Below are 27,730 nucleotides of genomic sequence, written 5' to 3'. Positions count from 1 at the left end.
GAATTCTAACTACAACGGTAATAATTAAAGCAATCGAAATAACATAGTACATTAAAAACAACAATCGTACAAGATATTTTTTTTGTCAGTAGTGGGACTTGAACTCTGGGTCTGGGCACTGACGGTGAGCTCTTCAGCACAAGGCTACAGCCCTACCCCTTACACCACAGCCACTTCCAGTTTTCTGGTGGTTAATTGGTGATAAGAGTCTCATGAACTTTCATTCCCCGGCTGCCTTTGAAAGGGGATCTTGAAAGGGGATCCTCAGATAACAGTTTGCTAAGCAGTTAGAATTACAGGTGTGAGCCACTGGCGCCCCGCACCTTATTATTATTTCTTTTTTTTTAATTGTAATTAGTAAAAGGGTTACATGATATTTGCCAGATAGAAGGTGCATTAATTCACATACATTGATACCCTTTCACATATCTTGGTACCCATTTCCCTCCCCCCCCCACACCCCCCACCCGTCTTGGTTTTCCCCCCTTTTATTATTTCTTTTTTAATGAGATGTTTTTCTTTCTTTTTGGTTGGTTGTGAGGCTTTAACTCTGAGCCTGCGCGCAGTCCCTGAGCTCTTCAGCTCAAGGCTACTGACCTACCCCTCGAGTCACAGGGCCACTTCCGGTTTTCTGGTGGTTAATTGGAGATAGTTATCCCTGGGCTGGCTTTGAGATCTTCAGATCTCAGCCTCCTGAGTAGCTAGGATTACAGGTGTGAGCTACCAGCACAGGACGAGAATTTCTTTATAAAATAAATAGAATAAAAAATTAAAATATGCAATCATGTTCCTACTCACACCTTGTCCCCACAGGACAAGCCAATAATTCAATAAACATGATGATCTTTCTTTTCTCCTTCATTGCCTTTTCCTCTCCAAACCTGGCCATTTTTCTGTCTCCCACTTTAGAATAGTGCCAGGAAATAATGAATGAGCAGAAAACGTCTGGTTTGTTTATTCATAGTGACTAGTCTGGTGTTGTTAGATTCAAAGGCTGCCTGGGTAGAAGGAAAAAAAAAAAGGCGGAGCTGGAACTAGCGGAGCCCAGCCGGGGAGCCACACCCAGCCCGGACTGATGGGCTGCCCAGCTGTTGACAGCGGAACCTTTAGTTCGGCCTCCCACTAGGCAGTGGCCGGAAGTGAGGCCCGCCCGGTGCGGGCAGCCAATCGGAAGCGAGTAGGGGCGGTGCGGGCGGAAGAGGAGAAGTCTAGTTCCGGACGCTGCCGCCGCCATCTGTCACCGTAGATCCCGCACCACCAGCCGCTCACCCCAGGCCAGCGTGTCTCCTCGGCGGAGTCTGCTTCTCGACCTGCCATCTCTCTGCCCTGTTCTTTGTCCCTATCTTCTTCATTGAATGGATCTGGTCGGCGTCGCATCACCTGAACCCGGGCCGGCTACGCCCTGGGGGACCAACAAGGTGAGCGGTAATGCGAGGCGGGTCTACCTGCCTCCGTCACTTGGGCCAGGTCGTTTCCGAACTCTAGGAGGAGCGATTCGGGGAGGTGGAGTGGCGGGACCCCCGGCGACCCCGACCGGCAGCCAAACTGCAGGCGGAGGCAGGGGGTGTTGGGGAAAGGCGAGGGAGGGCAGCTGGGGATCCCCAAGACGGGCCTGGATGCGTTGGGGGTCCGCCACTCCTTCTGCGTCTTGCTTTCTGAGCCCCTGTCACGTAGATTTGAGGGGATCTCCCTTTGCGTCGTTGACACGGGAGGGGAAACAAGGGTCGTCTTGTTTCGGGCAGGCGGAATGAATCCAACACACGGAGGGCTGGCTAGAAAGTTGTTTTTGGTAGATGCTTCCTTAATTGGACAAGTGTAATTATCTTCATTCGGTAATTTCTTTTAAGTCATAATGGTAGAACAGACTCTCTCTCTCTTTCTGTCTCTTCCCCTCCCTCCTCCCTCTCCCGACGTCAATACCAAAGTATTCACTGCTTACTGTAAAAAAAAAAAAAAAAAAAGGAATTTTCATGATCTGTCTCGGATTGAACAAACTCCCTCCCCGCCCCCCAGAATGGCAAGCTTCAGAGTCCTTATTTCACAGCTGCTTCTAAGTTTTCAAGATGCCCCCTTTCGAGTTACTTTCCCTAGAAGGTTGAAAAGCCTTCTGCCGTCTTACTCGTTTGCTTGAGAACGAGAGCACTCCATTGGGATTTGTGCTCCTCAAATTAAGGCTTGAGCCGCGCTGGTGGCTCACGCCTGTAATCCTAGCTTACTTAGGAGGCCGACATCAGAGGATCAAGGTTCAAAGCCAGTCCGGGCACAATAGGACCTGAAACTCTTTTATCTCCAATTAACCTCTAGAAAACGGGAAGTGAGGCTTGGCTCAAGGGTAGGGTGGTAGCCTTGAGCTGAAGAGCTCAGGGACAGCACCCAGGCTGAGTTGAAGCCCCATGACCCACAAAAAAAAAAAAATAAGGCTTGAAAAAAACCCAGATTTTTCTTAGGTTCATAATTTCCCTTTGCATACTAGCATAGAAAACACTTGCTCCGTTTAAAAGGGTTCCGGTTAATGTTATCGTACCTTCAGGCTTGGACTTAACAGTAAAGGAGGTAAATAATCAGCTATTAAGTAAAGTTGATTTTCTGAAAGTTGTAGAAGTATAGGTAGAATCTAAGGTATTACATTGGTAAATGTGGTTAACAATCACATTAACAATCATGGTTACATAATGGTTACTGTTGTAAAGACCTTGTTTACAAGGTCAAGATTCATGATCCATAGACATGAAGTGACAAATGATATAATAGAGACTAATAAAAATACACTCTACATGTTAAATTCCTCCACAAGGTTTGCAAAAAAAAAAAAAGTCAAATGAAGACATAGTAACCTTGGAATAAACTATTTTGCATCAGTCATGGTCTCATATGAATATATATCACTGAAATAAAATTCTATTTTCATCATTAAACATAAAATATAGTTCCAGTGCTTATTAATGTTATATTGGGATGACAGCTTTGGCAGGCAAAACTGTTAAGAAAATCACTTAAATATCTTTTTCTAGTTTTGGTATTAGGCTGATTACATAGTTTCTGGAAGCACTTCTATATATTTATATGTGGTATAAATGCTATATAATGATGTATTTCCATTTTTCCCCATCCAAATCTCTGTCTTATTATTTCTACTTTGACATATGATCTATGCCCTATAAACAATATTCTTTATTTTTATTTAAACAAAAACAATCTATTTGGATAGTATGTATATAATTAAAATAAACCACATATTTTTCTGTGGAAAATTTTAACCTCATGGAAAATCCAACTCTTACTGTAGACTATAGGAAAGAATTAGAAATTTGAGGAAGGTCTTGAAGAATGGAAGAAATATTTAAGGGTAGTAATTTGTAGAACTTTATAGTTTGGACCTTTTTATACTCTTAACAATTAATGAACCATGTGCCAGTGGCTTACACCTATAATCCTAGCTACTTAGGAGACAGATCAGAGGATTATGGTTCAAAGCCAACCCAGTCTTTGATCCTGGGAGACTCTTACTCCCAGTTACCTACTAAAAAGCCAGAAGTGGAGTTCCAATGGCAGAGTTCTTGCTTTGAACACAAAGCTCAAGGACAGTGCTCAGGCCTTGACTTGAAGCCCCAGGACAACAGGCACACACACACACACACACACACACACACACACACACACACACTCCTTTAGTAAAAGATAGCTGGATATTTGCATCCCCTTTAAGATTCAGTTTCTTGAGATATTTTGATGTAATGAAAAAAAAGTCCATTCTCACAATTATCTAACTATAGCATGTATAATTGATTGAATGTGAATAGTAACATAGTAGAAATACTGAGAACAAATCGAGTCTCTAAAATGTGCATTTATATGATAAACATACTGACATAGAAAATTTGAGAAAATACAGGGCCAGGAGTTTGGCCTAGTGGTTAAAGTGCTTGCCTAGCATGCACGAAGACCCGGGTTTGATTCCTTGGTACCACATACATAGAAAAAAGCTGGAAGTGGTGCTGAGGCTCAAGTGGTAGAGCTCTAGCCTTGAGAAAGTCCAAGGACAGTGCTCAGGCCCTGAGCTCAAGCCCAGGACTGGCAAAAAAAAAAAATTTTTTTTTGAGAAAATACAAGTATACACAAGCTTAATATTCACAAGCACACATCTCAATAGCCATCAGCATGTTGATGTCATTATATCCAATGTAGAGTCTGGAAAACTCTACAGCTGAAAGAATGACAATTTAAAAGACAAAGAATATCTTAGTACTATTATGAAAACTTTGACCTATAGACCCTCTGACAGGACCCCACTTTGTTAGTTACAAATGCCAAACTGCTGTTACAAATACCAAACTGCTATTAAAAGCAAACTATTTTGGGGAATTTGCCAGAAGAGAGAATTGGCAAATTGTAGGCAAAGGTGAGGAAATGTGTAGCTTTGTTGAAAAAAATGAATCAATGATTTTACTCAAAACTGTCATGACAATCATAATAAGAGTCAGACAAACAGCCAAGGGAATCATAAGGAGACATGATGATTAAATATAATGTGTCCTGGATAGGATTCTGGAATAGTAAAAGGGCATTAGAAAATAATTAAAGATGTTTAAATATAAGGACCTTAGTTAATTACATGTTACCATTGGTTTACTAAAAGTGACAAATGTACATACAGTATTTGTACAAGATATTTATGGCAGGAGAAACTGAGTAAAGGGTATTTGGGAACTGTTATCTTTATCCATTTTCTATAAAAACAAAACTAGTTATAATTTTAATTTTATTTTTAGTTTTGTTATTATAAAGGAGTTACAGATACAGAAGTTAAAGAGTACATCTCTTTCCCTTGCTCTCTTAGTTTTTCCCTCCCATCTCCATCCATAAGTTGTCAACATAGTGTCTAGTGAGTATCACTACTGTATCTGTTCAACCTTTGTCCCTACTGTGCCATTTCTGTGCCCTATAACCCTCCCTAAGACATATAAACAAGACAAAAAGAAAAAATCAACAAAGAAAAAAATCCGGCCGGGAGTTTGGCCTAGTGTTTAAAGTGCTTGCCTAGCATGCATGAAGACCCAGGTTCTATTCCTCGGTACCACATACATAGAAAAAAGCCAGAAGTGGTGCTGAGGCTCAAGTAGTAGAGCTCTAGCCTTGAGAAAGTCCAAGTGCTCAGGCCCTGAGCTCAAGCCCAGGACTGGCAAAAAAAAAAAAAAAAAAAATCCCTTGTTTCTATTTCCTGCAGTTCATTTAGATAAATATTATTTTATATGATCTCAAACACGTAGGCATTACACCTTTGTGTTACTCCCCTAAGAATATCCTCCTTAGATTTAATTTACTATTTAATGGATTGTCACCAACCAGACTTTTCTAGGGACCCTGTCAGAGATGTAAAATGATTCAAATATTCTTCCTGGATCATATCTTGTTGCTACATAGCTAGAAAAGGGATCTGTTTTCCCATGGGTGGCCGTTTCTTTGACCAAATTATTTACCTACTTTGCCTTTTTTAAAAAATTTTACTCGACCCCCTATAGTTGTTTTCAGTAAAATCTTTTTGTAAAGTGAGGCAGGGGGCTAGAGATACATTGTTGGGAGTTTGCAGCCAGCCAGCCAGGTGTGACAGAAATGATGAACAGTGAGGAACAGAGTTTTGTGGTGATGCTATACCAAAGAGAAGAAAACTAAGACTATTGTCTTAGGGCTCTTCAGCAAGAGTAAAAGAATTTCAGGGAGCTGGTTATGGGACTACTGAATGTTGTGTTAGTTACTTTTGTGTAGCTGTGACAAAACCTGGGAGAACAAGGAGGGGAAGCATTAACTTTGGCTCACAGTTTCAGAGAGTTCAGTCCATGGTCACTTGCTTATGTTTCTGGGCCAGGTGTGAGGCAGGATACCATGGCAGTAAGAGTGTGACAAAAGTTGTTTACTTATGGAGATATCTAAGAAGAACAACTAACAGAGAAGATAGGAAACAGAGGGGAATCTACATGGACTGTGGAAAAGGTCACTTCCAGCAGTGTTTCTTGATTAGCCATCATGGATGCCCTTAGACTGTGTGGTTAATGTCCCATCAGAGTTTGATGCAATGGTAGTTTATGATGTTGAATAGAGTAGATAATGTGGATAGAGCTAGAATGAGTTTTTCACCTCACCGTAGGTTTAGTGTGTGTGTGTGTGTGTGCACATGTATGCATGTCAGTGTGTCGGTTGTTGGACTCAGGGCTTGGGTGCTGTCCCTGAGCCTGTGTGCTCAAGGCTAGTGCTCTGTTCTACCATGTGAGCCACAGTGTCCTCCAGTTTTTGAGTGATTAATTGGAGATAAGAGTCTCAGGAGAACTTTCCTGCCTAAATTGGCTTTGAACCTTGACCCTCAGATCTCAGCCTCCTGAGTCACTAGGATTACAGGTATGAGCCAGCAGCCCCTTGCTTGCGCTTTGACTATTTAGCTGTATTACTCAAACTTAAGAAATATTGAACTGAAATATCTTAGGTAGGCTGCTTACATGCCATATGAGATGTTCTGGGTTCAGTCCTTGGAATTGTCAAGGATTGAAAGGGAATAAGCGAAGGAGAAAGAGAACAAGGAAGACAGTAAATACCACCTGTTACACTACTATTAATCATAGTAAATGTAAGTGAGTATTCTGGGTTAGAGAGAATATGTCATCTGCCTTTTGAAAAACCTGAACTTTGAAACTGATCAGGCCAAAGATTTCTAGGTTCAAGAGAAGAAGGAAGTCAGCTGAGTCACATAGTTTAAAGATTAACTATGTTCTGCAGATTATGGAGAGCTTCAGTTTTATTGCTGATAAGCTCTGAGTGAATGAAAGCCACATTAAACTTTTAGAAAGCCTCCCTATCTTCTTTAGATCTGATCTGAACTTGTAATGGACTGGAACAAACTGCAGTGGCTACTGTAGGTATGTGCTAAGGACAGGTGCATCTCCTTAGTCTTAGGCTGAGACCAGAAAAACCTTGATTCTGATTCACTGGGGCATAAATATAGCTACCACTATATAACATCCTCACCTACTCCACACACATGCTTGAACCAAGTCAAGTCCTGCCCCACAGTGCTATGTTAGCTGACCTATGTCTATGCCTAGTTGTTTCTGAGATCATCTTCTTTTTTGCGGTTTTTCTTTTTCTATATTGTTGGGGTAATAATATAGAGGGGTTATAGTTTGCAGGTAGTAGGTACATTACTTCTCACACTCAGAGATCATCTTTATTAGAGGCTCTGTTTGCTAACTAATCTTGATTAAGTAATTTTGAGGCTAGATAACAACTTTTGCTAAATTCTATATTAGACAATAGAAACAAGACTGGTTTGGAAAAAATAGTGAAATCTAGAATTTGTATTTTAGGAAGATTGAAACAGCTGGTTGCCTGTGGATTTCTGAATGCTCCTAGCTACAGGGGAAGTTCAGATTAGGAACATTGCAGTTCAAGGCCAGCTTAGGCAGAAATGCTTGAGGCCTGTCTTGAGCCCACGGCTGAGCACAGTAGCATATACTTGTCATCCCAAGATCCATAGGATGGCTGAGATTGGGGGAATTGAGATTCTAGGCCAGCCTGGGGAGAAAAGTTCCTAAGATTTAACTTCCATGGTGGGAATCTGAATGAAATAACACTTGCCTGTGATATGACACCCCATCCTAAAAATAACAGGAGAAAAACGGTACTGGAGGCATGGCTAAGTGGTAGAACATCTGCCTAGCAAGCATGAAGTCCTCATTGCAAATGCCAGTACCACACACACACACACACACACACTATCAATTTTAACCGTCTGTGGTGAAAATGCTCTTTCCTTTTTTTATGTCTTATTTTTATAATAAAAAATTGGGGTGATGTATAGAGGGGTTACAGTTACATTCATTCATCAGGTAGTGGGTGCATTACGTCTGGCACATGGGTAGCCCTTCTCGTGTTTCTGTCCCCATTTCCCTTTCCCCCTTTCAATCGCCTTGTTTTCCCTCCTTCTCTTTCCTATTTCAAATATACCAGGTAACAAGGTCAACTGTTTAAAAAGGGTCTCAGAGAAAAGATAATCATAGTATATATTGTTTCAAAAGTTCAATTCCTAAATTTTAAACTTCAGAAGGGTAATTTGTGGTTTATATTTTGGTTTTGTCTTGGAATATACCAAGATATCTTGAAGAGGGGTTGATACAGACGTTTACAGTTAGGTGAGACTTAAGGCTTAGATTAGACTGATATATTGTGCTAATTGGTATAGACAATTCCTGGAAGATCGTCTACGTGAGACTAAATCATAAACAGGAGATTGGTTGGTGAGCAAGTTACTGAACAAGAGGAGATAGCTGAGCTCTTGGACTTGCGGGCTTATGCTCTAATAGCCTGGTATTTCCTTCAACCAAGAACATACCTACCACTCTTGCCAGATGGCTCTACTGGCTATTTTTGTTTCTATTTATCCTTGATGAGATATGAGATAGTAGTTAATATTTTTCCTTTAAGGTGGTTTCTGAAATCATTCAATTTGGTTTCAGTTCTCAAAAGATAACCTTGTCTGTATGCTATGATTAGGTATATATAATTTTCTTCTTTTTAAAACAGTGTCCGTGGGCCACCCCTCAAAACACAATATCCTGTTCTTTGGCTGATGTGATGAGTGAACAGTTGGCTAAAGAATTGCAGTTAGAAGAAGAAGCTGCTGCTTTTCCCGAAGTTGTGTAAGTCACATTCACAAAGTATCTGTTGTACCTGTTTTCTGTGATAAAATTTTAGGATTTGCTGAATGATCGTCCTGACCAATGTTGAGGACATACATTTAGAAGAGCAATGCAATAGAAAGAGCACCAGGCTGAGAATCTACTACTGATATTTGTGTTTTGATTCTATATAGATTGAAAATCCCAAAATGTTTTTAGCACTCAAGAAGCATACAGAAAAATTCTGGGGTATTCCAAATTGTTGTTCTTCTTTCTTCTTTTTCTGTGTGTGAGACCAGGGAAGACCAATTAGCAATCTGTGCAAATATTATAAGAAGACTACCAGCCTTGGTAGATCTTGCCTGCAATCTTAGCTATGTGGGAGGCAGAGATTAGGGAGATTGTAGTTCAAGGCCAGCCCTGGCATAAAAATGTTCAAGAATGTCATCTCTACAATGACTGAACAGCACAGTGGTGCCTGTTATCTCCAGCAACAAAGTGGAGGTGTGGCTGAAGTGGTAGTGTACCTGCCTAGCAAGAGTGAAGCCTAATTTCACCCTCAGTACCTCAGCAAACAAAAGAGAAAACTGAAATCTGAAACACTTTGTGCCAAACATTTCAGATAAGGGGTACTCAAATTATATTATCTTGGACAAAAGACTGTTTCACTTGGTTTTGTTACCTTATATTAATGAAATACTTGAACTAGATGAGGTATAGTTTTCAGGTGTTTGTACTTAATCTTTTCATAAGGTTTATTTTTTGTTTTGATTTTTTTGTGTGTGAGTAGAGGTTATCTTCCCTTGGACTTGAACGCAGAGCAAGTGCATTCTGTTCTGTGGATTTGCTGATAGAGTATTTTCTTTCTCTCTTGGTTCCCTTAATCCTATTGGTGCTATCATAGACTTAGACCATTGATTTTGAGACTTACTGGGCAGGGAAAGGTGAATGGTTTGGTAGAATTGTTGTCCATTGTTAGTTTGTTTATAACACTGAAAAGACCAACCCTGCTCTCAAAAAGTTGGTAGACTCTGTTTGCACCAGCAAGCTACAGTAGTTTATATCACCTTATTTTGAATAGTGTTGCTGAAGGACCATTTATTTCTGGAGAGAATATTGACACTTCCAGTGACCTGATGCTGGCTCAGATGTTGCAGATGGAATTTGACAGAGAGTATGATGCACAGCTTAGGCGTGAAGAAAAAAAATTCAATGGCGATAGCAAAGGTACTATAATCTTACTATGATAACTCTATTGGGTGATCAAAATGCTTATTCCGTACTGTGTTCCTCAATTAACCTTCAACTATTTCTGCCTTTCAAGTTTCCATTTCCTTTGAAAATTATCGAAAAGTACATCCTTTTGAAGACAGTGATAGCTCTGAAGATGAAGTAGACTGGCAGGATACTCGTGACGATCCCTACAGACCAGGTATTTATTATCAGCGCTTTTCATTTCTGGGAGCAGTGGGGATGAGGAACAAGGGCGGAGATGGGAAATTCTTTTTGTTTAATGAACCCTTTTATATTTTTCATATTTGTCCTTGAATATCATTTAGTGATTTACTCTATTAGATTCAAATGTCTGTTGAGACAATGTTGAGTATAGTGATTTATTCTTTTATATGCTTGTCTTGATCACCGTTAGCAAAACCAGTTCCTACTCCCAAAAAGGGTTTTATCGGAAAAGGAAAAGACATCACTACCAAACATGATGAAGTAGTATGTGGGAGAAAGAATACAGCAAGAATGGAAAATGTAAGTTGCAGAAAATACCCGAATTGATCATTTTGTTTGAATATAATTTCACGCGTGTATTAAATTTTTAAATGTCTACAAACACCTTTGCTTCTACACATGTTCTGGATGACAATACAGCAATAGGAAAATTTAGACACTGAAAGAGTATAAAGTACCTCAGAATAAAACCCTACAACAATATTTTAAAAAATAGTTTGGTTAAGGTTAGGTATAGTGGTAAATTCCAGTATTACCAAATTCTTTGGAAGGTGAAGATAGGATCCCAGTTTAATACCAGCCTAGTTAAAAAAGTTACCTAAACCTTATCTTAAAAGTAAGCCCAGTGTAGTGGTTTATACCTGTAATTCCAGCTACTGAAATGAAGTAGGGAGGGTTATGGTCCAAGGCTGGTCCAAGGCTGCCCCAAGTCAAAGCATGAGAAACCCTATATGAAAATAAACTAAGCCAGGCGTGGTAATTTATAGTCCTATAATCCTAGCTACTCAGGAGGCTGAAATCTGAGGATCTCAGTTCAAAGCCAGCCTGATCACTAAAGTCCATGAGACTCTTACCTTCAGTTAACCACTTGAAAACTGAAGTGGCACTGTGGCTTAAGGGGTAGAGTGGTAACCTTGGGCTGAAGAGCTCAGGGACAACACCCAGTCCCAGGGTTAGGGTGATAGCCTTGAGCTGAATTGTTCAAGGAGAGTACCCAGACCCATGACCGACCAAAAAAACCCAACCAACCATACAAACTAAAGCAGAATAGACTAGGAATGTGACTCAAGGGGTAGACCCCTTGCCTAGTACCGCCTTACTTTTAAAATTTACATAATTCTAAAATTAAATCATTTATATACAACATTTATTCTTTGGCATATTCTTTTAAATTTTTACTTTTTAAAATTATTTATTACAAAGGTGATGTACAGAGGATTTATAGTTCAATAAGTCAGGTACTGAATGCATTTCTTTTTGAAAAATGTCGCCCTCCTAGTTTTCTCTCCCAGTTTTCCCACCCATCTCCATCTATAAAGGGTGTAGGTAATTTTCAACATAGTGTGCATACCATTGCTGCATTTGTTCACTCTTTGTCCCTCCATTTCTATGACTCCTTTTACACTCCCAAAGATGTAAATAAACAGGACAGAAAGAAAACAAAAACAGCAAATAAAGAGAAAGGAAAAAAAAAAGCCCTCTTGATCTTGATCTCATTTCCTGGAAATTCATTTTGGTAAATAGTATTTTGTATGATCAGCTGTCCATAAGCAATGTACCTTTTTGTTTCTCTCCTAACAATATCCTCCTTTGTGACAGTATCCTGTCTGTGAATGCCTAGAGACCTGAATAGTTTATTATATCCTGATATTTTAGATCTAGCGTCTGCAAATGAGAGAAAACATGTGGTTTGTCTCTGTATACTTGACTTATCTCACTTAATGTAATTTTTGGTCCATCTGTTTCCTTGCAAATTAACATAATTTCTTTTTACTAAATAACATTCCTGCCCAGGAAATAAATAGTAATTGAGGCTAGGAATAGGAGGGATAAATACTTTTTACTATATGCCTCTTTGCTGTTTTGTACCTTTTTCTTTTTTTCTTTGGCAGTCCTGAGGCTTGAACTCAGGGCCTGAGCATTGACCTTGGGCTTTTTCCTCAATGATAGCACTCTGCCACTTGAGCCACAGCACCACTTGTGGCTTTTTCTATGTATGTGGTACCGAGGAATCAAATCTAGGTCTTTGTGCATGCTAGGCAAGCACTCTACCACCAGGCCAAACTCCCAGCCCTTGTTTTGTGCTTTTTAAAACTTGTTTTCTTTTTCTTTTTTCCTTTCTTTTCTTCTTTTTTTTTTTTTTTTTTGGTGGAGCTAGGGATCAAACCCAGATCTCCATGTTAAACAAGCATGCTACCAATGAGTTACATTCCAGCCTCTTCCAAACCTCAAAAAATAAAATTTAAAAAATAATTTTTTAAATTCAGCTTTATAAATCATGTACTTTAACTTTTCATTTTTCTTTTTAGTGTGTGTGTGTGTGTGTGTGTGTGTGTGTGTGTGTGTGTGTGTGTGTGTGTTGGTATTAGGGCTTGAATTCATGGCCTGGGTGCTGTTACTGAGCTACTTAGTACTTAAGACTAGAGCTGCCCCACTTGAGCCACAGCTTCACTATTCCTCCTCCTCCTCTTTGCCTCCCTAATAGTTAGGATTACAGGCATGAGCCAAAGCATCCTAATTTCTCTTTCTTTGCTAGTACTGGAGTTTGAATTTAGGGTCATATGCTCATGCTTAGTATTTTTACTGAAGTCTAGCTCTTTACTACTTGAGCTACACCTCCACTTCCAGCTTTTTGCTAGTTAGTTGGAGATAAGAGATTGAAGATTTTGTCTACCTGGACTGATTTTTGAACCTCAGTCCTTAGATCTCATCCTCCTGAGATCTGAAATCCTTTAATCTTAGCTAGAATTACAGGCATGAGCCAAGACATAGAAGGTTTCTAAGTAAATACTTTGTTTTATTAAGCTTCATCATTTCTAGAGAGATGACCTATCTGATATCCTCTCCAGTCTTAAAGCTCTGTGGTAATGGAAATATTCTACAGCTCTTTCTAATACAGTGATTTTCTTTGCTGTTGAGCACTTGAAATTTGGCTGATGAAATGAGGAACTGACTTCAGATTTTAATGTTAATTAACTCAAATTTAAATATCCCTCTGTGGCTACTTAAGTAGACTGTGCAACTTTGGGACCTTTCCATACTGTGCCATAGAAATTTAGTCCTCCAAATAATTACAGAGTTGAGTTTCTTTGGCTAAGACTTAACAGACAGTGTAACATTGTTTTCTTTGGCTGATTTAGAGTACAAGGTATATGCTAAAGGAGTTTAGTTTTAGATAAGATTGGATGGCTTCTGCATAGAATAAATTCTGTCTTCTGGGCTGTACTTCCTTTCATAGTATTGCTTCTCTGTGTGCCTCTGGGTTCATAGCCTGGCCATCTATGGAGTAAAAATTTGATTCCAAGTAAAGACTCTTATTCCCAGTGTTCTGCTTTTGTTTTGTTTTTATTCCCATTTAAAATTGTTTAGGTGCTAATTTTTCTATTTATATCAGTTTGCACCTGGGTTTCAAGTAGGAGATGGAATTGGAATGGATTTAAAACTATCAAACCATGTTTTCAATGCTTTAAAACAACATGCCTACTCAGAAGAACGTCGAAGTGCCCGCCTTCACGAGAAGAAAGAACATTCTACTGCGGTAAGGATTCTTAAGTTTTGTGTTTTTTCAAAACTCTTTTGTTTTCCTTTAATGGGAAATATCACAGTAGAAACTACATGTTGGGGGGGGCATAAATAATAAAATTTACACACATGTTTGATATTTTTCATGAGATTGTTTTCTCAAATCAAAGACTTTGTGTGTGTGTTTAATATTCCAGATGGCTTTGCTGTTTGATGTTGTAGTACTTAAACAAAACTCACATTTTAATGGCCATAGTATATAGGTTACATTACAGCTGAGTGTACAAGATTTTTTAAGTTACTTGTTACTTAGTGGCTCAGATTTGTAATCCTAGCTACTCAGGAGGCTGAGATCTGAGGATTGCAGTTTGAAGCCAGCCTACACTGAAAATTCCATGAGACTCATTATTACTAGTGTATTTTATTTAATTGTCTCTGTTTTCCATTAATAAAAATGATAAACTATCTTGAGTATAACCCTTAGAAAAACTACGGGCCATGTGTTAGTGGCTGAAGCCTATAATACTAGCTACTTAAGAAGCCAAGATGTGAGGATTGATTCAAAGCCAGCCTGGGCAAGAAAGTCAGTGAGATTCTTATCATCAATTAACTATCAAAAAGCACGAAATAGAGCTATGACTCAAGTGGTAGAGTGCTAGCCTTGAACACAAGAGCTCAGGGAGGATGGTCAGGCCCAGAGTTCAAGCCTGAGGAATGGCACACATGTACACAAAAGAATTATAGACTATTTTAAGTTTTGGTGATAAAATAAGATTTTGATTAAGCTAATGTCTTGAGATGGGTTTTAGTTTTGGGTTTGGTTCTTAATTTCTATTTATTTAGATTAACGGTGGAATACAAAAGAGCAAATCTCTTGAAAGGCAACATACTAGAAGTTTGATTCTTATGCAGGACTGGAAGGGAGAAGGGTTGTTTCCTAATTTCCAAAAGTATCTGTGCTACACAGAGGGGCCTTGATGGACAGGCGTAGCCTATTAGTGTACCTACATAGACAAGCTAGAAAGGTGAAACTGGAGGTCAGGGAGGTCAGGAGTTAAGAACAGTGGACTTTTCATCTGTATGTTATATGGAGAGATGCAGCATCTGCACAGACCGAACACCCTAGTGCCCATCCCTTTCCATCTGTGACTACTATTTCCCAGTCCTGGAATATGACTGTGAAATGTAATCTTGGGGCTGGGGGGAACATGCTCATTGCTCTCACAGGGGAAGGAGGGCGCAGGTGGTGCCACCCTTTGCCCTTGAGTCCTCTCCCCATGTGTTCTGTGCCTGGAGGAAAGCAGTGGCAGCACCTCCCATGTTTCAGTTTATTCTTTCTGGAGCACATTTTTCTCTGTAGTGGATAAAGTGGAAGGACATCAGATTGTTAGGGGAAAGGTACTAGTGGTCAGTGAATCCTGAGTATTGAATGCCCTTTGTAGCCTCTGGCTTTGGTTCCACACATTGCCAGAGCCACCAGGTACCTGTGACTGTCTCTGTACCTGGTCTACTTCCATACCTACCTGGGAGGAAAGAATGGGTTGGCACAAATGTATAAAGATGCAAGGCTTATAGGCTTTCCTGGGAGAACGTGAGGCCAGGCATTCCTGCTTAGGACTGGTTCTGCTGATGCTTTTAAGCTTGAGCACCTAGAAGTTCTCTCCCTTAGAGTTTTCCATGTGCATCTGTATACATTGGGGCTATGGTGACCTAGAGGCTGGTGGAGCTGGGCTTTTCCCAGAGTGCATGGTAGAGGCACAGCAGATGAACTCTGCTCATCAGATGCTTTCAGTACTGGATGTTGGTGGGTGTAGCCAAGAGAGGTGATTGGGCCCCAATTGGTTTCATTAAATTTCTTCCTGTGTCCCCACCTAAACTCTCCTCCTCACCCACCCATGCTATCCTCCTTGGGTAGTTTCCTTTGCTAGTAGTTTGCCTGCTCTTTTTATTTACACTGAATGTTATAACTCTGCTGTCAGCCATAAAAGTTCTGCAGGAAACCCTGATCCTTGGGAATGTACTTTACAGAAATAGTGGCTCTAGCCTGAACTAGAGACTGTCACCAAATTTGCCTCTTAGCCTCTTGGGGCTGTCTTAGCTGAAACACAAAGGCCCTTGGTTGGTCTTGATACCTCATCCCAGGTGTCATTCTTCTAATGTCTGACTTGGAATGGTCTTTCTTGATACTTACTTTTTAAGACATTGGAGTTATATTTGTAGGAAACAGTTGGATCTTGAGAGTACTCTTCTTTTTAAGAGTCTGTTTTTATGTACATCTAAGTAAATTCAATAATAGAGTTTTTAAAGTAATATTCTAAATGTTAAGATGTTAGAAATTACTCACAAAATGTTTTGTGCTTATAGTACTTTATGTTTTGCAGGAAAAAGCAGTTGATCCCAAGACACGTTTACTTATGTATAAAATGGTCAACTCTGGAATGTTGGAGACAATCACTGGCTGTATTAGTACAGGAAAAGAATCTGTTGTCTTTCATGCATATGGAGGGAGGTAAATGAGCAAATACTGTACCATCACATGAACAAAAATTTAATCCTGTGTCCCTAGGATTGGTAGGTTTATACAGAAATCAAAGCTAATGTTACATGGCAAGTAGAGTAATTGGAAAGGTGTTATTGTTGACTGGGGGTATGGGTACCTCATGCTTGTAAACCTAGCTTCTTGGACTGGAAAGATTGCAGTTTGATGGGCAGAGAGCTTGAGATCCCCTCTTAACAGAAAAAGCTCAGTATGATGACCAACATCAATAATCTTGTGCTAGTGCCCATCATTCAGTGCCTCATCCAGCTATGGCAGGAAACAGAAAGAGGGATCACAGTCCAAGTAGCCTAACATGAAAGTGAAACCATCTCAAAAATAACCACAACAAAAAGGGCTGGAGGTATAGCTCAAGTCATAGTGTGCCTACTTGCAAATCCAAAGCCCTGAGTTTAAAAAAAAAAGTGTTACAGAAGAAACTTTGTACTTTAAATTCAAATGACTATTGGTTGAGCCTTTTGAGTAGTTAACTATTTAGTCTCACTTTGTAAATAAAACATGTATGTATAATCATACGCTGTTCTGAAAGGGAAGAGGATAAAAGGGAATATTGATCATGAGGGTGTAGCTCAATGCTGGAGTAAACGCATACTACCCTCAGAACCAAAAAAAAAAAAAAAAAGGAACGCAGGAATGGAACTTACAATTTTCAAGTTAGGTCATCTAGAGCCAGTTACAACATCTCATTTAAAATATGTACCTCATAGGATTTTTGTTGAGATGAGATCATATATCGTATTTAATAGTACTTGGTATAATCTTAGTAAATTGCTTTGAGGAAAATGAAGTAGAATAAAAATTCTTGGTTAGTAATGTAGCTTGGATTCTAGCACTTGTGTAGTGTGTGCAAGGCCCTGGATTCAATCCCTAGTTCCATCCAAAAAAAAGTCTTAATGTAGTTTACATGAGCAGTGTGGCAATTGGGACTCAAAGGTAGTGAAAATAAAAAGTAACAGACCTGGGGCTGGGAGTTTGGCCTAGTGGTTAAAGTGCTTGCCTAGCATGCATGAAGACCCGGGTTCGATTCCTCGGTACCACATACATAGAAAAAAGCCGGAAGTGGTGCTGAGGCTCAAGTGGTAGAGCTCTAGCCTTGAGAAAGTCCAAGGACAGTGCTCAGGCCCTGAGCTCAAGCCCAGGACTGGCAAAAAAAAAAAAAAAAAAAAAAAAGTAACAGACCTTGTTGTGTTTCGGGTGGTACTAGTTACAGTTTTGGACTTAGGGCCTTCCCCTTCTTAGGCGTGTGCTCTACCACTCACTCGGCCTTTGGTTTGAGATAAGGTCTCATTTTTTTGCCTGGAAAGTTGGAGGTTTGATAGAGAATCTTACCTCTGGAAATAGGGTTCCTTTCTCTCTCTCTCTCTCTCTCTCTCTCTCTCTCTCTCTCTCTCTCTCTCTCTCTCTCTCTCTCTCTCTCTCTCTCTCTCTGAACATCTCTTTAGATATTTAAGGTAAATTCTTGTTACATCTACTTCTTTTTCTTTCCACTGCTTTTACCAAAACTCTTTGAGGACTTCACTATTGCAAAAGTATGGCAGTAGCCTCTTGAGTTGGCACCACTCCTCTAGCCTCTTTCTCTTGACATTCTGGTTTGCTTGATCTTCCTGAAGTAGGAAAGTGCCATACTTAGGAGCCCTCATGATCACCTGCTACCCTTATAGAAGGTGTAGGCCCCTCACAGATCCATTTCCATCCAATCCCTTTCACTTCCATCTTTTTATTCTCTCAGCAAAGTTTTAATTGATACTCATTGTTTCTCAGGCACATCCTACGATTTCCTGGCTCTTTTCACATTTCCATCCTACCCCTTGCTTTCATTCTATTTCAGGTGACACTAGTGACACGCAGCCTTCCCTGCTTTTTTCCACCCAAAAGAATCTGGCAGTGCTTCTTTTGTTGTATCTTGTCCTCTTTGTCACTCACCAGGCAAAGTTCCCTTTACTGACCTTTATATTTTTTAGGCACAGAAGGGTTGTCTGTCTGCCTGTCGATCTATCTATTTATCTAGTGTTGATTCTATTGAATATTGCCCTTGCACCAGCTCAGGTGACTGTAGCCTGTTTGAAAGTGCATGTCTTTTTGTTGTTTATTAAGCTTGATTCCAGAGTCATTAGGTAAAGGACAGTATATGCTAGATTCAAATGTTTTATAAAATACCTAAACCAGCCAGGTACAGTACTGCATGGCTGTACTTCTAGCTTCTTGGAAAGCTTGAGGAAGGAATATTACTTAAGGCCGAGAGTTTAAGGCCAGTTTGGTAATTCCCTTAAGGGAGTTTCTTAAGATCAGAAACTTGAGCTCTTAAAACCACCAAGGGAAGAAGACAGACATGGTTTAGTGTTATAGAATCCTTATTTTGAAATTGTTTCGCTATGAGCTAGTAACTTGTACTAACTTGACTTTTCTTCTTCTTAGCATGGAGGATGAAAAGGAAGATGGTAAAGCTATTCCTGCAGAATGTGCCATCAAAGTGTTTAAAACAACCCTGAATGAGTTTAAGAATCGTGACAAATATATTAAAGATGATTTCAGGTTTAAAGATCGCTTCAGTAAACTAAATCCACGTAAGATCATCCGCATGTGGGCAGAAAAAGAAATGCACAATCTCACAAGGTAAATTAAATCATGTTAGAAGTAATCCTGGGAACTGCCTTTTACTTCAGGAAGGCAAAAGACCAATGCTTTCTTTTAAATTCATTTGTAGAAATAGTGAAAGACCTTGAAATTCCAGTGTTTAATGAGACTGTTTATGAGAAAACATTTTCATGTATATAACCTAAATGTAGACTTCCATGAAGAAAAAGCCACTTCCTTTTTCTCTCCTCAGCAACATGTAAGGTATATGAAGACATTTTATCATGTATCATAAGTTTTGTCCTTTAAATTGCCTTTTTCAAGATTTAAAATATAACAAGGTGCAAATGTCTCATACCTGTAACCCTAGCTATTCAGGATGCTGAGATTTGAGAATTACGGTTCAAAGGCAACCCGGTAGGAAAGTCTATAGACTCTTAATCACCAGTTAACCATCAAAATTTTTTTAAGCTGTGGCTTAAGTGGTAGAGCATTAGCCTTCAGGAAGAAAGAAAAAATAGTTCAGGACAGCGATCTGGCCCTAAGTTCAAGCTAAGAAAGAAAAAAAAAAGTAAAGAGAGAGAAAAAGAGAATGAAAAATGAAAAGAAGGAAAACAGGCTTAGAACAAATTATATTTTCCTTTTTATTTTCAGAAATAATTATTACATCTTCATTAATATGGTAGGGATAATGTCTCAACCAATCAAACTTCACTTTGCTTTATTAGAATTCTTAGTTCTCTTAGTTCTCTAAGTAGTTTATTTTTGGTCAAGGAATATGTTTCATTAACCAAGAAACTGAGCAATAACCGTACCCATAAATGAACATTCCAATTATTTATTGAAAATTTGATTTTGTAGAAGCTTATTTTCAAAAGTAATTATATTATTAGCTTATAAAACTTGTTAGAAATTCCAAGTAGAAACATTTCCTAAGCAGTTACCCTCCAATGTCTTTTCTATACTCCTGTACTTTCTTTCTTGCTTTGCTTTTTTCCCCCAACCTTGGGACTTGAACTCTAGGCCTGAGCACTGTCCTTGGGCTTTCTCAAGGCTAGCACTTTACCACATGAGGCACTGAGCCACTTCCGGCTTTTTCTATATCTGTGGTACCGAGGAATCCAACCCAGCTCTTCGGGCATACTAGGCAAGCATTGAACCTCTAGGCCAAACTCCCAGACTCTTCCTTACTTAAGATTCTTCAGCAGCTTTCCATAGCTTTTATTGTGAATTTAAAGATCTTTTCTGGCATGTATCTTCCCTGTCTCTGTGGCCTCAGCTCCCATTTTCTTTCCTATCACACATCAAGCTGGGTTGGCTGATCTGCATTCCCAAATGGACTGCATCCTCAACCACCTCCATGTACTCCACACACTGTCTTCATCTGGTCAGCTCCCCTCCCCTCCTCTTTCTTGTTGCCATGAGCTCTGGAGCCTCCCTACATCACCCCAGTGTCCTTACAAGAGAGGCTATGTCTTACTGTTTTTGTATTCCTGCATCACCATGTACAGCATAGGGCCAGCTCATTGCAGGCCCAGGTTAGGTATTTGTCGAACAAATGACACATTTTTCTCCTTCTGATCTTTATAGTCTTCATTGTTTCTTTCTCTGTAGAATGCAGAGAGCCGGAATTCCTTGTCCAACAGTTGTACTGCTCAAGAAGCATATTTTAGTTATGTCTTTTATTGGTCATGATCAAGTTCCAGCCCCTAAATTAAAAGAAGTAAAGCTCAGTAGTGAAGAAATGAAAGAAGCCTACTACCAAACTCTTCATGTAAGTTGTACTTTTTTTTTTTTTTCCAGTCCTGGGGCTTGATCTCAGGGCCTGGGTACTGTGCTTGGGCTTCCTCAATGCTAGCACTCCACCACTTGAGCCTCACCACCACTTCCGGCTTTTTTCTATGTATGTGGTACCGAGGAATCAAACCTGGGTCTTCATGCATGCTAGGCAAGCACTTTAACCACTAGGCCAAACTCCCGGCCCCGAGTCATACTTTTTTTAACAGCATTCATGCACTGAGTTTTAAAACAATTCCTCCAACCAAAGATGGTGGTCTGTGCCTCTGGTCCCAGCTGTTGGGGAACTGAGGCAGGAGGATCATTTACACCCAGGGATTCAAGGCCAGCCTAGGCACAAATCAACAACAACAAAATACAGAATAAATTTCCTCAAATAGTACTACTTCAGGGTAGCATAACAAAGAAAACTAAGGTTTGTGAAGGGATAGTAACATCTAAGAGTTGTCTTTGTGTATATCTTGGGTAGTTTTAGAAAACTAAAGGATCCATAGAGCAGGAAAAAGCTTTATTGTTAGATTTAATGACATAGAAATACAGTTATTTTTCACAAAACTTCATTAAATAAAGTTAGCAGGTCTAGAGTCTCACTAGTCGCATGTGCCTTTGAATACTATGATGAGCAGAGTGAAAGAATAGTGACTGTTGGGAAATCAGAGGCAGCAGATTTGGTCTCATAAGTGATGGTAGTGGGGATGGGACATAATAGAATTGGAAGCATTCTCCCTGTGGTAACACCTGAATTAACCTTAAGACAATGCTGCTAACATTTTGTCATCATTCACTTTTCATTGGCTCTTCATGGAGACATTATGTCAGGCAGCAGCTAATGTGAATATGAAAGTGTTGTTCAATATGCTAAAAATATAGTCAGAAAGATAAGCTGCCTTTCTTTGCCTCCAGTAGGGAAATAGTGAAAGTCTCTTCCAGCTCCAGAGCAGGGGTGGCTGTGAAAGAGATGGAGAGATAAAGCATCGCTATTTAATTCTATTAACAGTAGTGAGCGAACGTGTTAATCCCTATTATAGGGTTAGGGAGTCATCATCAGTAGTGAATATGTGATGTTACTTACTGTAAAGAAATCTCAGTGGAGTAGAGTGGCACACACTTGTAATTCCAGCACTCAAGAAGGCTAAGGCAGGAGTATGGAAAGTTTGAATCTAACCTAAGCTATATATTGGGATCTGGTCTTCAAAACAAAATGAAAACAAGATTATCTCTAACAGAAAATACTTTCCAACTTGGAGTTGTATATGCCTTATAGAGGAATTATTGGGACATTGGGTCTCTTAGAGAATGAAATAACTTACCTTAGTCTGGCTGCCATCCATATGGAAATCCAAATATGACTTACCAATCTTGGTGTCACAGGGCAAAGTAGAGTACCACACACTGATTTCTTGTATTGTTCTGCTAATCAACAACAAAAGCACCAGTCCTAGTAATACAATGAAGAGGAAATGGGTGTTGGAGCTGGGGATGCAGTGTGGTCTGGACAGGCCCTAGGTTGGATTCCCCAGCATTGAAAAAAGAAATTTTTAACTTAGCTTTGTTTTACTGGGCAATCTTGGCTAATATGGATATTTTACTTCAATTAATGCTTTGCTGGTACTAGGCTTTAAACTAAGGGCCTTGCACTTGCTTGTCTTGTTCTCTCAGCTTATGCCCTACCATTTGTGCCACACCTTCAGCCTGGCTTTTGCCAGGTGTTTTGGGCATGGAGTCACGTGCACTTTTCTATGTAGGGTGTCTTTGAACCATGATCCTCTGGATCCCAACCTCCTCAGTGGCTAGGTTTATAGGCATTAGCTACTGATGCCCTCCAGTGTTTAAAGAGGTAAATTAGAAACATTTCTTCATTCGCTAAGTGTATGCCTTCCTTCCTCACAGTTGATGCAGAAGTTGTATAATGAATGCACTCTGGTACATGCCGACCTCAGCGAGTATAACATGCTATGGCATGCTGGACAGGTGAGTAGCATATTTAATGTTCATGTTCAGGCACTCATGTAAATTATTGAATATAAATATATACATTTTTGTGTTCTATACTAAACAGGTTTGGTTGATTGATGTCAGTCAGTCAGTAGAACCAACTCATCCTCATGGCCTGGAGTTCTTGTTCCGTGACTGTAGGAATGTTTCACAGGTAGGCATGTAAACCAGTATGCCTTTTTAAATAAGATATGACAGGTTCAAATATTTTTCTCACTCTTAAGATTAGTAAGAGAACCAAGTTCAGATTCATAGAAACTGAAGGAGGGGAATGCCAACTGCCTTTCAGGTAAGGATATGAAGGTCATATTTCATTTTCAGCAAGAATTTATCATATGTCTCACACTTGAGCAACATTGTTCAAAAGATAAGTTTTTGTTTTAACTCTTAATATTTAAGCAGTTGAATAGACATTTAATTCAAGCATTATGCTTAAACCGAAGCTAATATGCAGTGAACCTCTGTGCTTATTGCATTATTATTGCCAATAAAAGGAAGATGGCTCCTTAGAGAGACTGTTAGATATCACTGTTATTGAGAGCAGAATAAAAAACAGATGAAAAGTTCAAGCAGAGAGCTGGGTCACATTGGTTGCCATTTCTAAGGGAAATGACTTGTTAGGAATAGATTCAGATATAAATGACCTTTCTAAACAATAAAATAACTTTAAATTGGAAATGATACCTGAACCTGATTGAAAATGTTAATTTATGGCACTTGGTGAATATATTATATCAACACATTCAAAACTTCACTATGCAATTTTGATAGCTAAAGAAACCCATTTTGATAGCTAAAATAAGTTCAATGTATGAGCTCTTTTCAGCCGATAGAACAAATGTGTAAGAAGAGACAAAATCACGGGCTTAGTAGTGGAGTACTTGCCTTGTATGCATGAAGTCCTCGGTTCAGTTCCTCAGTACCATATGCACTGAAGAAGCTGGAAGTGGTTCTGTGGCTTAAGTAGTAGAGTGCTAGCCTTGAGAAAGCTCAAGGACAGTGCTAAGTGCCTGAATTCAAGCCCCAAGACTGACAAAAAAAAAAAAGAGACAAAAGCAAGTAGAACTTGAACATACCTTAAACTTAAGAGTACAAGAATCAGTAGCTGAAAAATGGTGGAATTCAGGGATGGCTTTGTATGTCTACTGCTGAGTTTATGAGAGAGTTTTGCCACTGTTCCTCTCTGACTTCCTTCTATTTTGCTGTTAGTTTTTCCAGAAAGGAGGAGTAAAGGAAGCCCTCAGTGAGCGGGAGCTCTTCAATGCTGTTTCAGGCTTGAACATCTCAGCAGATAATGAAGCTGATTTCTTAGCTGAGGTAAGTGATACACAACTCTTTTTTGCCTTGCAGCCTATGAAAAGCTACAGGGAGGAGATAGTAGAAACCCAGAGCTAATTTCATGCCCTCTTCTCCCCAAACAAAATTAACTTGACATTTTTCTTTTCTTGAGTTGCTTTTGGTTCTTCTCAGGATTAAAAACTTAGAATAACTTTAAGCAAAACTCATCTTCTGCTAGACATGGTAGCTCACACCTATAATCTCAACTACTGGAGAGACAGAGATTGGGAAGATTATAATTCAAGACCAGTCCATGTAAAAAGTGAGACTCTCACCTCAACCAAACAAGGTGTGTGTGGTGGTGAGCATCTGTTCGTATGGCTATGAGGGAGGCCATGGACAGGCAGATTTCACTGTGAGGCTAGCCCCAGACAAAAAGGAGGACCCTATCTGAAAAGTAACCTAAGAGCAAAAAGAGCTGGAAGTATGGTTTAAATGGTAGGCTGCTTGCTTAGCAAGCATGAGGCCCTGAATTTAATCTCTAGTACCACCAACAAAACAAAACAAAAAAAATTACTTGTACAAGTCATTCAGTTTGGTAAACATGAGGTGACAAAACAGGAATATGTGGTCCCTGCTCTTAACAGAACACAAAAAGTTAGAAATGGCCATTGTCAGAAATACTTCTTAATGTCAAAGCCAAAAAACATTTTTTAAAAGTGAGGGAAAAGCCTTTCATGATGGCTTATACCTATAAATCTTGCCAGTAGGAGGATGTGAAATGAGGATTGTAGTTCAAAGTCAGTGCAAGCAAAGTAACAAGGCCCCATCTCAACCAATAAAAAGCTGGGTATAGGGCTAGAAGCATGGCCTAGTGGTAGAATGTTAGCCTTGAGAAAGCACAAGGATAGTGCCCATGCCTTCAGTTCTAGCCCCAGGACTTGCAAAAAAAAAAAAAGAAAAGAAAAGAAAGCTTGGCATAGCCAGATGATGGTGGCTCATAAGCATAACCCTCGCTACTCAGGAGACTAAGATCTCCATTTGAGGCCAACCAGGCCAGAAAAGTCAGTGAGACTCCATCTTCAAAATCGCCAGAAAAAAGATTGCCAGAAGCATAGATCATGTGGTAGAACTCCAGTCAAGCAGTCTGTTGAGAAAGCTCAAGGCCATGAGTTCATGGGGGAAAGTTGGGTATAGTGGTATGTACCTGCTATCCCAGCCACAAGTGAGATAGTAAGATCAAACTCCAGGCTGCCCTGGGTCAAAAGGAAGACTCTACACAAAGAAAAAATAAAAGATAAGATATTCACAAATTAAAAACACCTCACTTGGCAGATGATAATGAGGACGGTAAGTTGCTAGTGCTTGAACTCAGGGCCTGGGCACTGTCCTTGAGCTTTCTCAAGGCTAGCACTTTTACCATTTGAGCCACAGTAACACTTCCGGCTTTTTCTGGGTAAGTGGTACAGAGGAATTGAATGCAGGGCTTCATGCATTCAAGGCAAGCACCCTACCACTAGGCCACACTCCTGGCCCCAAGATATTTTATAATTGAACAAGTACTAAAAAATGAAACAAGCCAAGTGCTGGTGGCTCATTCCCAGCTATTCATGAAGCTAAGATCTGGGGATCTTGGTTTGAAGCCAACCTGGGCAGAAAAATCAGGGAGACTTTTATTTCCAATTAACCACTCCAAAAAACAAGAAGCAGAGCTATGGCTCAAGTGATAGAGCCTTAGCCTTGAGCACAAAAGCTCAGGGACAACCCTAGGCTCTGAGTTCAAGCTCCAGAATCAACATGCATATGCGCACCCGCATGCACACACACACGAAACAGCTATATACTCAACATTTTACCAAAGCAGAGAATGATTATAGAATCTTTTCCAAAAGATTGGTGTTCTTCTGGAACCTAAGCCTATGGAGGAAGTCACAGAAAGGGGATGGATACACATGGCACAGTGTAGTAGTTCAGTGAGGTGTTACTGTGTTTCCCAAGATGTTGAAAGTTTCCTTTGTCCTGAGCTTGGAATGGTCTACAAAATACTCAGCACATCACACTCCAGTTGCTGACTTCATAAAGATCTTGACCCTGGTTATACAAGCAAAAGCATGTATGTATATACACATAGATGGGTACAATAATTCTGGTCCAAGACTACATCATCAGCGATGGTCTCATGTTAGAAGAGTAAAAATTCCACCCCAGCCTAAGGTGTAGTGTATATGAAGAGAGCAATTTGACAAATGAGCTCAATGTATTGATCTTGTAGATAGAAGCTTTGGAGAAAATGAATGAAGATCATGTTCAGAAGAATGGAAGAAAAGCTGCTTCATTTTTGAAAGATGATGGAGGCCCGCCAGTTCTGTATGCTGAATAGCATCAGTGCCCACTGCTTTCCCCATCAACATGGCAGTGATTGTCGGCGCCGACGGCGAGTGCGGTGTGGGTGACTTGGAATTCCAACACAAGAGGAGTGGACAGTGGTGCTTCTGTGCTTTTCCCCTTGTAATCCATGTGCCAGATGTGTGGAATTTTTAGCTCGGCATTGAGAGAATAAAATGTCACTACCTCTCATTCTATGAACAGAATAATACAGTTCTTTAACAGCTATAGATCATCTAAGGAAGGAGCTGGGATTTTACATGACTCATGGTAGAAAATGTTTTGATGAGAATTATTAAAACTTAGGTAACACTTCCTAAAAGGAGAGGAAGGGCCAGGTGTGTTTACAAAGGAAGTGTGTGACAACATGTTGCTTTATCTACTTCCCCATTTTGTGTTGCAGCCGTTCTCAAATATTTTGCAGCCTAAAATGAGCCCCTCTAGGTTGTGACCATGATGCTGTGGGAAAATTTCTTCTCTGTAGTGGGTGTTGAATGTGGAAACTGTTTTAGAAGAGCTGGTAGAAATACACATAAGCAATACTTTTATTGGTACATGAAGAAAATCAGTGGAATGCTACTTTTCCATGCTCATATCCAAGAAAAAGATTGTAGATTTTTTTGAAAGAGATAAATTTGTAAGAGCTTCATAACCTCATTTTAATACTAACTTTTCAGCCTTTCTACAATTAAGTTAAATGGGTGAGCGCTCATGATGTCGCTGCTCTACATTTGTAATATGTAAATAATCTGAAAGAACAGAATATTAGACTTAACCATGTTTGACATATCTTACTGAAGTCAATGCAACAAATTTCAGTTTACATTTCAGTAAAATTAGATATGTATTGATCTTGAAAGTATAGAGCAAACAAAAGGGATAATAATCACAGGGTGAAAAGTATGTATAAAACAAGTTGAGTACCAAACTAACCAACTAATCATCTATGTCTGGCTTCATTTTTAATGGTTTTTGGCACTGGTCAGACACTACTTTGAAACAAGTAAGCAGTGTATTGGAAAAGTACATTGGTTTTGTTAGGAGTTAAGCTCATTGGCTACTGCCCAATCATTCCTCCAGGAATTAAAGTCAGACTGTAACAACTTGAAGATCCAAACTTTAAGACTGGTAGTAGAAAATTTAAAAAAAAAAACTAAATATTTACATTTGAACGTTTTAACATTATTTTAAAATGCCAAATATGTTCTTTCTAAAAAAAAAATTATTTTTGTTTCTGTTTTGGCTCTGTAATGCTTTTAACCCCATTTCAGGGAATGGGATTTCATTACATTTCTCACATGTCTACTATGAAATAAAGATGTAGATGACTGGTAATTGTTGGATTTACAAAAAATTTAGAGACCTAATTTTTAAACAATTATTTAAAACTTTTTGTTTTGTTTTCTGATATATTCTGTTTAACAAAAAACAGCAAACCATTGCTTGGAGTGTGCTGTGAACATGGCTTTTAAAAATTAAACCTGCAGAGAACATTTTAGAA

At 39.5% G+C, this 27,730-nt stretch overlaps 1 protein-coding gene across 2 annotated transcripts; it reads left to right on the top strand.

Moving 5' to 3' along the window:
• Positions 1-1,209: 1,209 nt before the first annotated feature.
• Positions 1,210-27,730, top strand: Riok3 (RIO kinase 3). 2 transcript variants are annotated; one of them, XM_090353339.1, is made up of 13 exons: positions 1,210-1,418; positions 8,569-8,684; positions 9,745-9,890; positions 10,033-10,095; positions 10,312-10,421; positions 13,516-13,659; positions 16,025-16,152; positions 18,616-18,813; positions 20,389-20,548; positions 22,462-22,542; positions 22,631-22,720; positions 23,776-23,883; positions 26,117-27,730. In XM_090353339.1, exons 1-13 carry the CDS (start codon positions 1,356-1,358, stop codon positions 26,222-26,224), a joined length of 1,515 nt encoding a protein of 504 aa, XP_090209465.1. In that variant the 5' UTR covers positions 1,210-1,355; the 3' UTR covers positions 26,225-27,730. The 2 variants fall into 2 exon arrangements, with proteins under 2 accessions (XP_090209465.1, XP_090209464.1); XM_090353338.1 differs by having other exon boundaries at positions 1,211-1,418; positions 9,988-10,095.

This window comes from Megascapheus bottae, chromosome 19, assembly GCF_031878675.1.
Source record: "Megascapheus bottae isolate mThoBot1 chromosome 19, mThoBot2.hap1, whole genome shotgun sequence".
NCBI lineage: Eukaryota > Metazoa > Chordata > Mammalia > Rodentia > Geomyidae > Megascapheus > Megascapheus bottae.
The sequence above is the reverse complement of the archived record's forward strand: the minus strand, read 5'-3'. Positions and strand labels throughout refer to the sequence as shown.

Bases quoted from the DNA above. Each gene is read 5' to 3' on its own strand.
- Riok3 (XM_090353338.1), top strand. From the start codon at position 1,356: ATGGATCTGGTCGGCGTCGCATCACCTGAACCCGGGCCGGCTACGCCC. The intron at 13,660-16,024 runs GTAAGGATTCTT...TATGTTTTGCAG, and splicing joins AGAAAGAACATTCTACTGCG to GAAAAAGCAGTTGATCCCAA. The intron at 20,549-22,461 runs GTAAGTTGTACT...CCTTCCTCACAG, and splicing joins CCTACTACCAAACTCTTCAT to TTGATGCAGAAGTTGTATAA.